General features: G+C 43.1%; 1 protein-coding gene across 6 annotated transcripts in view; it reads right to left on the bottom strand.

Annotated features, from left to right (window-relative positions):
• LOC108435368 (oxysterol-binding protein 2-like) overlaps nt 1-12343 on the bottom strand; it is a 128313-nt gene that overhangs the window by 55497 nt on the left and 60473 nt on the right. Inside the window, exon 1 of one of the 6 annotated variants that reach the window (XM_037531820.1) lies at nt 8550-8864. The exons of the other annotated variants lie outside the window; for them this stretch is intronic. Within the exon in view, the coding sequence (XP_037387717.1) occupies nt 8550-8793 (244 nt within the window). The 5' untranslated portion in view covers nt 8794-8864. Of the gene's footprint in view, nt 1-8549; nt 8865-12343 lie in introns of those variants that run through there. 6 annotated transcript variants of the gene reach the window in all.

The following is a 12343-nucleotide window of genomic DNA, read 5'->3' as shown; positions in this document are numbered from 1 at the left end:
GTTAACAGCAGTATGGGGACGAGATCAGCAAAATCTCTAATCACATTCTCCAAGTTAAGCCTGGTATCCGGAGATAGTCACGTTACATTATACACCAATCAGACATAACATTATGACCCTCATACAGCAGGTACTATTTGCGTGGTGGATCATTCTCAGCACTGCAGTGACAATGATGTGGTGGTGGTGGTGTGTTAGTGTGTGTTGTGCTGGTCTGAGTGGATCAGACACAGCAGTGCTGCTGGAGTTTTTAAACACCTCAGTGTCACTGCTGCACTGAGAATAGTCCACCAAGCAAAAATATCCAGCCAACAGCGTCCTGTGACCACTAATGAAGGACTAGAGGATGACCAACACAAACCGTACAGCAGCAGATGAGCTGTCGTCTCTGACTTTACATCTACAAGGTGGACCGACAAGGTAGGAGTATCTAATAGAGTGGACAGTGAGTGGAGTGAGTGATTAAAAACTCAAGCAGCACTGCTGTGTCTGATCCACTCGTACCAGCACAACACAGCCTAACAAACTACCACTACATCAGTGTTACTGCAGTGCTGAGAATGACCCACCACCCAAATATTTTAAATATTACATTTTTATTATGATCACATTTTATTTTTGCAGTGTGATAAATCAGTATGTTGTATAGTAAAATGAGCTAAAATGCTACATTTATGGTTTAATGTGTAACTTATTTTCACTTAGGAAATAAATTTCTTGACTGAGTGTGCTCAAACTTTAGAGGCTTACACACACACATGCAGACACACCTCTTTTGCACGTGTGCGGCGGATGAACTACATACACACAAATACACACATGCATGTACATACACACCTGCTACTAAAATGAATCCCACTCACCGCGACTGGCAGGTTACACAGGTTAGGATGAAATGACCTGATGCAGATACACGTCCCACATGATCAAACACAGCTGCTATTCACAGCATCATCAGAAAAAACGGAGGAAGAGGAATCTCTGTATGAATCTGAGGATGAGTCACACCAAGATATCGCCTGGGTGTGTAAGAACGCAGCTGTCGTACAGTAAGCGAGAGAGAGAGAGAGAGAGGGAGAGAGAGAGAGAGAGGGAGAGAGAGAGAGAGAGAGAGAGAGAGAGAGGGAGAGAGAGAGAGAGAGAGAGAGAGAGTGAGAGCCTGAGGGAGAGTGTAATCCTGTGCAGTAATTGGGCAATGTGCTGGAGGCCCCAGAGTAAAGACTAGCAGAGGTAGCGACACACACACACACACACACACACACACACACGGAAGCTATGTGTATCTTACAACCTGCTAACAATATTCAATCCCACTTTATTGTCTCCAATAACTGTGTAGTTACATGTAAATACCATATGCACCAACACTGTAACTACTAATGATTTAGTCTCTGTCATAGATGGATTACTGAAGTACAGCCTTATGTAATTACACAAGTGTATCTTAACAGTAACAGCCAATTCTCTTTCATGTTATCACACAAGGGTAATAACAAATGTAATTACATTGTAATAACAGGATTCTTTTCCAGCAGTGAAAGGAAGCGTGTAATTACTTACATTAAGACATTACTTACACCATATCTGCCAGCTTTCCTAACATTTAGCCAGCATTCATGTTGCTAGTGCTGTGGCACTGTAGCCAGTTCCAGCTTTAAACCATTCTGTAATGTGACTGAACAGCAGACACCCCCTCATATTAACATGTACCTTCTATGGCATTAATTAAATGTGTTGCATTTCCCCCAAAGCAACGTCTACATTACCACTGCATTATTACACAGTACCTACATACCAACTACACAGACACTGTCCACTTATTATTAAAGGTTTAGCTTTAACACTGTAATCCATGTGTAACACTGACTCACTCAACAGTAGTCACAGTGCTGTTGCATGTGGTATTCAGGTGTAACTACACAGTTATTAGAGACACTTATTATATAGTTGTATACAATTGTATATATATATATATATATATATATACACACACACACAATTATATATATACATTATTGATTTGATGATGGATAGTTTAACAAACATGCTGATGTACTGTCACTGTTGGAACACACACACACACACACACACACACACACACACACACACACACACACACACACACACACATTATCTAAGTCGCTTTACATTCCTGGGTTACTGAGCCTATCCCACTGGTCATTGGGCGGAAGGCAGGAAAAACACTGGACAGGCTGCCAGTCCATCACGGGGCAGACAGACAGACATACACATTCACACCTAGGAGCAATTTAGCCTGACTGCATGTCTTTGGACTGTGAGAGGAAACCGGACTACCCGGAGGAAACCCACACAGACACGAGTCACAGGCCTGACTGCATGTCTTTGGACTGTGAGAGGAAACCGGACTACCCGGAGGAAACCCACACAGACACGAGAACACAGAACTCCACTTAGAAAGGATCCTGGTTGCCTGGCCGGGGCACAGAACCCAGGCTCTTCTCGCTGCGAGGTGACAGCACCACCCACTACCCACTAGAAACAATCTATACCAAAATGACTCTAAATAAAACAGTCGTACAATAACTTCGGGATTATCTGGATTGTGAGAACGAGTAATAAATAAAACCAACTACTAAGGATGAACTTTGGAGGTGTGGAACACCATCCCTGTAGATTTCTTTGAAAAACTGAAAGCAAGCCTCCAGAATGCAATGGAACCTGTGATAAAGGTAAAGAGTGGGCATATTAAAATGAATGACATTTACTCATTGAGGCTTCTGTGTAATTGTCTGTTAAACATATCGCTGTTGTTGGAAGAAAACCTGGCATCTCTAAAACAGTAACTTTACAGGAGAAGGAAAAAAACCTACTAGTTTTAATGTAAGTCAATGGAACCAGAACTGTCAAATTATGTTAAAAACTGAAAAATGGAGGTACAAGGTACTTAATGCCCACTACAATCTAAAATACTGCTTTATTCCAGTCAAGCATGAACCAGTGCCTATGTCAGCTCTAGTGACAGTAATCAGAATGTCTTTTTCTCCATACGTGATGACTTCCAATTGCTGAGGACACTGAAGAAATCCTGAAGCAGAGAGGTTACTAAGGTTCACACACACACACCCTCCTCCCCAACACACACACACAGAGCTGAGCTGTGAGTTGTATTTGCTGTCTCTGTGTGGCCTGAGATACAGTGTGTCCCCCGTGGTCCCTCAGGTGGAAACAGTGCTGCTTTTTCAAAAACAAAAATGATGACACTTCAACTTTTTTAACGATAGTCTTACTACATTTTTTAGTTTCCCAGAAGAAGGAAGCCCCTGAGCCTGTGTGTTTCTTGCCCAGCGCGCACACACACACACACACACACACACACACGCACACACACACACACACACACACAGTGTATTCCGTGACTTCTGCTGCTCTACATTTTCCCCTGCACTTCTACAGAGTTTCTTCATAAAGGTGCAGCTCACTTTTACTCACACACTCTAAGCCATGGAGCATCAAGGATCAAGATAAGAATTAACCTATCACTGCTCCACCCACACATCCCTCCTTTCATAGCAACAGTTGCTGGCTTTACAGAACACTGGCTAAAATCTCATTTGACCTAATGAGAAACCAGCCACGTTTCAACGCAGCCTAATAATCTGTTAATAGTCCGACTAACAGCTCAATCCGGAACAGAATACGCCCATGTAAACACCTCGATCTCAATAGGCTAGTCTATTATAGGCTGTAAATAATCTGTTAAATAAAGGAATAACAACCGTGTAAACGCCTGTATCTGATCACATTCCCTATCGGAAAGTGCGTTCTGATCGTATGCGTCCCGTTCTTCACGGCGGGAGCAGGAACTGGTCTGCAGAAGAGACGAAGTTTATGCTCTGAGCTTTAAAAGACGGCGGTGGGACGGACGTCCAGCTTATGTGTATCAGAACATGACATCTTTCTTTGTTTACATGTTTACACTATGTGGTACTTCACGTGTGCGGGTCATTTTGAATCTGAATAAATGAAGGCCGGAGACTGCCACGAGGTGTCAGCACACATTTATACTTACTGCCGTTTCAATAAAGGCTTTTAATACTTTTCTTAAGACGGTGGGCCTGAAATTTCTTTGTTCTGGGATTTATTTTGCACATGCTTTGTGGATGAGGATGGATTTTGGGTTTTTGCCTCTCGCAACATGGATTTATTATTCGGAGTTTATTTTCCATGGCCCAGGAGCACCTGTTGTTTCATCTTTGGGACCTCTGTGTTTCTTTTTTTCTGGCATTCGTGGGCTGGAGGTTAGGGAAGCAGCCTTGTGACCGGAAGGTCGCCGGGTTTGATCCCCAGTGCAGACAGTCCATGACTGAAGTGTCCTTGAGCAAGACCCCTAACCCCCACCACTCCGAGCAAGTGTGCTCACTGCCCCCTAGTGTGTGTGTATTCACTAGTGTGTATGTGCTGTTTCACTTCACGGATATGTTAAATGCGGAGGTGGAATTTCCCCGTTTGTGGGATTAAAAAAAGTATCACTTAACTTAAACGTGTTATTAATTCAGCGCTAATTATTTGGTATTTCCTGTTTTACTCTTTAATCTCAGTCATCAGAAATGATGTTGACAATGAACATTTCTCTCATTATCTACTAAACACAGCAAATGAAAAAAGGTCACCTGAAATGACCCCACCAGCAACCATCCTCGCCCAAATGGATGAAATGAATGGTGACAGATTGTAGTATTAAGGGCTGGAGACACAATAAAAAACACATTTCATGGTAATTACTTCCAGTCCTAACGGATCAGGCAGGGTTAATTACCCCAATGCCTATAATTTAGTTTCGCATCTCATTTCTTTGCAGTGTGCACAAAAACACAGGCCCCAAAAACTGATATGGAGAACTTAAGAGTGAATGGAGCCTTTAGTTGCTTGAAAATCGAGTGTGGAATGATGAATAAATGAATAGGGGTGTAAAAAATCCAACCGATTTAGATTCAGATGTAACCAGATGTTTAGATGTAACCTCTCCGCCCTGAATTTGTTTTTAAAGTGACGGGTGATGTTTAAAGCTTTTCTCAAAACTACTGTAAAATAATGTCTTAGGAACAACGCAGTGAATTCACAAGCATCTCATATACGGACTTCCAGTGACGAAGCTTTTAGAGGCATTAAACGGCTGCCTCCCATCTCCACCACTGTGAACAATTCTGAGTTGGTAGGTTTCTCTAGAGGAGAGCTTTTGTTTTTGATTTTGTTTACATCTAAACAATAATGCGGAATAATGTGGAAAATTTGAAAAATCTATGGAATTCCACTTTAACAGAAATCAGTACTGGCTGACCTTCTAAGTTCAAATATATAACAGCATTATTTGCTCTTAAAAAACAAAAGATAGGACACTTAGTGAATAAAGAAACCTCCGAAGTTAATAAGCAGACAATTTGCCTGCTTGCTCAGTGTTAAAATATACAGTTTTCTTCTAATTGACTTAAAGAAGAAAAGCTTTATTTAAGCTGTATCCCAATCCAGGGGCATCCTTGAAGGCTGATTGCATCCTAGAATAGGCTAAAAATATAATATAAATGAAAACGCAGACATACTTTGCTCTGCTTTAAGCTTTAGCTCAGCTTGAGCTGCTTTTCTCGCATCTCCGGCAGGAAACTTTTCCACAAAAGTAGAACAGTTTTGCGTAAAATGTCTCTCAATGCTCGACATTTTAGTGACCTTTTAGTCGCTCCTCATTCGCCAGCTTCTTGCTGGAATTTTTCCGTTCCACCTTAAATGGTGCATAGCAATTTTGCTATTTCGTTAGCTGCTAGCGTGTCTAGATTGTTATACATACACTCACCAGCCACCTTGCTAGTAAAAGGTTGGACCCCCTTTTGCCTTCAGAACTGCCTTAATTCTTCGTGGCAGACTTTCAACAAGGTGTTGGAAACGTTCCTCAGAGATTCTGGTTGGTTATTTGAGTTCCTGTTGCCTTTCTATCATCTGGAACTGGTCTGCCCATTCTCCTCTGACCTCTCACATCAACAAGGCATTTTCATCCACACAACTGACCGCTCACTGGATATTTCCTCTTTTTCAGACCGTTCTCTGTAAACCCTAGAGATGGTTGTGTGTGAAAATCCCAGTAGATCAGCAGTTTCTGAAATACTCAGACCAGCCCGTCTGGCACCAACAACCACGCCACGTTCAAAGTCCCTTAAATCCCCTTTCTTCCCCGTTCTGATGCTCGGTCTGCACTTCAGCAAGTTGTCTTGACCACCTCTACACGCCTAAATGCAGTGAGTTGTGGCCGTGTGATTGGCTGATTAGCTATTTGTGTTAACAAGCAACTGAACACATAAAGTGGCCGGTGAGTGTAGAACTCCAGTGTTTAAGACCATTCATTGTTAAAACTGTGTTTGAATGATCAGCAGAGCTTTATTTTACTGTAAAGGACGATTCGTTTACTTTTAGCTAAAAATCGAATTCTGTGGAGCCGCAACAGGGCAGTAAAGAGCCGACCCCTGATTTAGCTGAATAACAGAACCAAATAACTAGATGCCACCTTTAAAACACCACAAATACAGCTACTCTTCGCTACAGTCAGCTCTCAGAAGTGTAGTCAAGTGAGAAGCATGCTGTTTGGCACAAGCATCACAGGTTCAACCTCTGGAAGGAGCTCAAACACAGTCGGTCAGCAGCAATGCCAAGCAGCTCTGAGTGAAGGAAGAGAAACCTGGACGCTATTTCCTGCAGCTCGATACCATGTAACTGATCCCAAACTAAATCACTGGGAGTGAGATTCTCAACAGAAAGCTCGCAAAAGACGTGACAATGACTTTCTTCTCTATATTAGCTTATACAGACACATGCCTAAAAACAGTGACGTTCCCCTCTAACCTAATATCATTAAAAATAAAAGCGTAAGTAGGGCTTTAGGACCCAGAGGAGTGCACAGCGCTGGCCTAGAACTCAGCCTGGTGTCACTTCGGTAGTGAAGTAGTTCACAGTCACGGTTACAGGCAGCGATATTACATATATTTGGGCAATATTTCAGACAGCTGCTTTAGGCTTACTCCAGACGTGGCTAGGTGAGGCTAAAAATAAAGAGCGAATGAGAAAGACAGAAAGAGAGAGAGAAGAAAAAAAAAGACAGAACAAGTGCATTAGTACATAGAGAGCTGCAGCCTGCCTTCCTTAGAGCCTGCAGATGCCAATCAAACGCTGGAAATGAAAGTGAGGCTGTGAAGGAGCGGTGAAGAGGAGCTAGCAGAACACCCAACAACACCAGAGAGAGAGAGAGAGAGAGAGAGAGAGAGAGAGAGAGAGAGAGAGAGAGAGAGAGAGACAGAAAGAAGGAGAAAGAGAGAGAGAGAGAGAGAGAGAGAGAGAGAGAGGGAGAGAGAGAGAGAGAGAGAGAGAGAGAGAGATTTTGGAAACACTATTATACAAGTCCATTTACTAACAGAGAACAGGGAAGAAAGAAAGAAAGAAAGAAAGAAAGAAAGAAAGAAAGAAAGAAAGAAAGAAATGAGCAAGAAAAACAAAAAGAGGAAGGGATAGAGAGATAGACCTTAAGAAAGAAGAAGAGAGATATAGCTCTAGTAATACTACAAGTGTATAGAGCAACAATGAAGTTGTTCCATTTTAAAAAGTAAGAAGACAATAAACAGATGGAGTGAGATAACTAGAGAGGGGGACAGAAATAAATAAATAAATAAAGAAAGAAAGATAGAAAGAAAGAAAGAAGCAAGACAAACAAAAAAGAGGAGGAAGAGAGAGAGATAGAGAGATAGAGCTCTAGTAATACTACAACTGTATATGGTCAAAGCCAATAAAGTTAGCAAGGAGGAAAGAAAGAAAGAAAGACAGAAGCAAGAGAAACAAAAAAGAGGAGGAGGAGAGAGCGATAGAAAGAAAGAGAGAGAGAGAGAGAGAGAGAGAGAGAAGAGAGAAAGAGCGAGCGAGAGAGAGAGAGACAGAGAAAGGAGAGAGAGAGCGAGAGCTAGAGTGAGAGAGTGTGAGAGTGAGAGTTAGAGAGAGAGATAGAGAGAGAGACAGAGAGAGGGAGAGAGAGAGAGAGAGACATAGAGGGGGGAAGAGAGAGAGAGCTAGAGTGAGAGAGAGTGTGAGAGTTAGAGAGAGAGAGAGAGAGAGAGAGAGAGAGAGAGAGAGAGAGAGAGAGAGAGAGAAAGAGAGAGAGAGAGAGCTAGAGTGTGTGAGAGAGAGAGTGTGAGAGTTAGAGAGAGAGAGACAGAGAGAGGGAAAGAGAGACACAGAGGGGGGAAGAGAGAGAAAGAGAGAGAGCGCTAGAGTGAGAGAGAGAGTGTGTGAGAGTTAGAGAGAGGGAGAGAGGGAGAGAGGGAGAGAGAGAGAGAGCTAGAGAGCTAGAGTGAGAGAGAGAGTGTGAGAGTTAGAGAGAGAGAGGGAGAGAGAGAGAGAGAGAGGGAGAGAGCTAGAGTGAGAGAGAGAGAGAGAGTGTGAGAGTTAGAGAGAGAGAGGGAGAGAGAGAGAGAGAGAGGGAGAGAGAGAGAGAGAGAGAGAGAGAGAGGGAGAGAGAGAGGGAGAGAGAGAGAGCCTACCTCGGAGGCAGGCAAAATTGAGCAGCCGGCAAAAAGAGGAGGATGAGCGGACAGGAGCGGGAGCCGGAGCCGGAGCTGGAGCCAGAGCTGGAGTGTGTGAGGATGAAGATGAGGCTCCGTCTCCTCTTCCTCGTCCGCCAGCGTGTGAGTGGTGTGTGAGCTGCGGGTTGCTGAGCCGACTGAGGCAGCCTGAGCTGCAGAAGGTTCGCACCGTGCCCGGCTCCCAGCATGCTCCGCTCTTCATCACCCCCTCGTCCTCTTCCTCGCCTCGCCTCTCCGCACGCCACACATGCACACACACAACACACACGCATACACAAACACACGTTCGGTACAGGAAGTGCGCCGGGCAGCATCCTCAGCCGGTCGTGGATGTTCGGGTGGGGAGGGGGGAGCGAGGCGGGGGACGCACCGGTGATTCTCCTTATTCAGCATCCACACACACACACACACACACACACACCACAAACTGTCCTGCTGCAGGGATGCACACACCCTCCCTCACTGTACATGAGGACCAACACTCATACAGTCTTTACTCCAATTCATCTGTTCCATTCAATTCAATTCAGTTCAGTGAGAGAAAAGAGAGATAGAGAACCAGAAAACGAGAGAAGAGGAAAGCTGCAACAGAAAAGAAGAACGAAGGAGGGAGGATAGACAGAGAAAGAGAGAGAAAAGAAAGAGACAGAGAGAGAAAGGAGAGAAAGAGAAGTGACAGAGAAAGGAGTGCAGAGACAGAAAAAGAGAAAGAAAGGGAGGAGAGGGAGAGAGAGAAAAAAAAGAGAATCGAAAGAGAAGAGTGAAGGAGTGAAAGTGAAGGAGAGAGAGAAGAGGAAAGCAGAGCTAGGAAGGACAAAGAGGGGGGAGAGAAAAAAGTACAGGAGAGAAAAAGAATGGGCTGGAGCTAGAAGAGAGAATTGAGAAAGAGAAGAAGAATGCAGAGAAAGAAAGGAAGAGAGAAAAGAGGGAGGAGAAAGAGCAAGAGAGTGAGAGAGAAGAGGAATGCAGCTAGGAAGGGAGAAAGGCGGGAAGAGAGAGAAATGAGAAAAAACAGAGAAGAGAGAAAGACAATGAGAGAATGCAGGGACAGAAATGGAGGAAGAAGGACGGAGGAGAGAGAGAGGAGACAGAAAGAGAAGGAGAGAGAGAGAGAAAGGAGAGAAAGACAAGGAGAGAGAGACTTAAAGAGGGATGAAGTGATAGTACAGGAGAAAGAAAGATGGGAGGAGAGACAGGAGGGAGAGGAAAAGGAGAAGTGAGATAGAAAGGGGGATGCAGACAGAAAAAGAAAGGGGAGCTCGACATGGTAAAAGAGGTGAGAGAGAGAGGGAGAGAGAGGTGAGAGAGAGAGAGAGAGAGAGAGAGAGAGAGAGACGTTTACTGTGGGTTTCAGTCCAGTCCAGGGCTGCACTGCAGCAGTGTATGTGAGTGAGTGTGTACTGAAGGATGACACTGACGGTTTTCTCTCTTTTGTTCTGTACTCACTCTCCTCTATTTACACGCACACACAGTTCAGTTAGATCGTGTAATGAGGCTCCTGTGAATCCAGCCGTCGGCTCCACTGCATCCACTGCAGTGTTTTGACCACTATAAGCAGGACAAGGTCAGAACTACTGTGTAACACACACTGACGCTGTGCCCAGGCTGTACTGCTTCCATTCCTTTGGCCTTACTGTGTGTGAACACACACAAAATTGTTCTGAAGAAATCTAGGCCTAAAGTACATCAGCACAATTCGAGCTAGAACATCAGTATCAGCAGACACGCCTAACATCCAAACATCTGTATTAGTGAATACACTGAACATCAGTATCAGCAGACACGCCTAACATCCAAACATCTGTATTAGTGAATACACTGAACATCAGTATCAGCAGACACGCGTAACATCCGAACATCTGCATTAGTGAATACACTGAACATCAGTATCAGCAGACACGCCTAACATCCAAACATCTGTATTAGTGAATACACTGAACATCAGTATTAGCAGACACGCCTAACATCCAAACATCTGTATTAGTGAATACACTGAACATCAGTATCAGCAGACACGCCTAACATCCAAACATCTGCATTAGTGAATACACTGAACATCAGTATCAGCAGACACGCCTAACATCCAAACATCTGCATTAGTGAATGCACTGAACATCAGTATCAGCAGACACGCCTAACATCCAAACATCTGTATTAGTGAATACACTGAACATCAGTATCAGCAGACACGCCTAACATCCAAACATCTGTATTAGTGAATACACTGAACATCAGTATCAGCAGACACGCCTAACATCCAAACATCTGTATTAGTGAATACACTGAACATCAGTATCAGCAGACACGCCTAACATCCAAACATCTGCATTAGTGAATACACTGAACATCAGTATCAGCAGACACGCCTAACATCCAAACATCTGTATTAGTGAAAACACTGAACATCAGTATCAGCAGACACGCCTAACATCCAAACATCTGTATTAGTGAATACACTGAACATCAGTATCAGCAGACACGCATTCAAACATCTGTATTAGTGAATACACTGAACATCAGTATTAGCAGACACGCCTAACATCCAAACATCTGTATTAGTGAATACACTGAACATCAGTATCAGCAGACACACGTAACATCCAAACATCTGTATTAGTGAATACACTGAACTTCAATATCAGCAGACACGCCTAACATCCAAACATCTGTATTAGTGAATACACTAAACATCAGTATCAGCAGACACGCCTAACATCCAAACATCTGCATTAGTGAATACACTGAACATCAGTATCAGCAGACACGCCTAACATCCAAACATCTGTATTAGTGAATACACTGAACATCAGTATCAGCAGACACACGTAACATCCAAACATCTGTATTAGTGAATACACTGAACTTCAATATCAGCAGACACGCCTAACATCCAAACATCTGTATTAGTGAATACACTAAACATCAGTATCAGCAGACACGCCTAACATCCAAACATCTGCATTAGTGAATACACTGAACATCAGTATCAGCAGACACGCCTAACATCCAAACATCTGTATTAGTGAATACACTGAACATCAGTATCAGCAGACACGCCTAACATCCAAACATCTGTATTAGTGAATACACTGAACATCAGTATCAGCAGACACGCATTCAAACATCTGTATTAGTGAATACACTGAACATCAGTATCAGCAGACACGCCTAACATCCAAACATCTGCATTAGTGAATACACTGAACATCAGTATCAGCAGACACGCCTAACATCCAAACATCTGCATTAGTGAATACACTGAACATCAGTATCAGCAGACACGCCTAACATCCAAACATCTGCATTAGTGAATACACTGAACATCAGTATCAGCAGACACGCCTAACATCCAAACATCTGTATTAGTGAATACACTGAACTTCAGTATCAGCAGAGCCACCAAACATCTGGATTATCAAATGCACTGATCATTGTTTGTGCATTGACAAATGCATAAAAATATTGTGTATTTTTTACATTTTTAATATGTAGCAAGTAAAATAGTGCATGTCATTTTGGCTTGAAGTGTGATGGATAATAACAGACAGAACTTCTGTGAGACATCACTCCATCTCTGACCAATCCAGAGAGCTCTCAGATAGGAAGTAATTACTAAATAACCTAATTATTTAATTAGCTAATAGACACATATTGATAGTACATAGTATCAATTGATACTACGATATTAGAAATTGGACATCAAGACAGTGGTTTTCATCTAGAGCAGGGGTTTCCAATTCCACTCATTTAAT

This window comes from Pygocentrus nattereri, chromosome 20 (assembly GCF_015220715.1).
Source record: "Pygocentrus nattereri isolate fPygNat1 chromosome 20, fPygNat1.pri, whole genome shotgun sequence".
Taxonomy (NCBI): Eukaryota; Metazoa; Chordata; class Actinopteri; order Characiformes; family Serrasalmidae; genus Pygocentrus; species Pygocentrus nattereri.
This window is presented reverse-complemented; position numbering and strand designations above follow the sequence as displayed.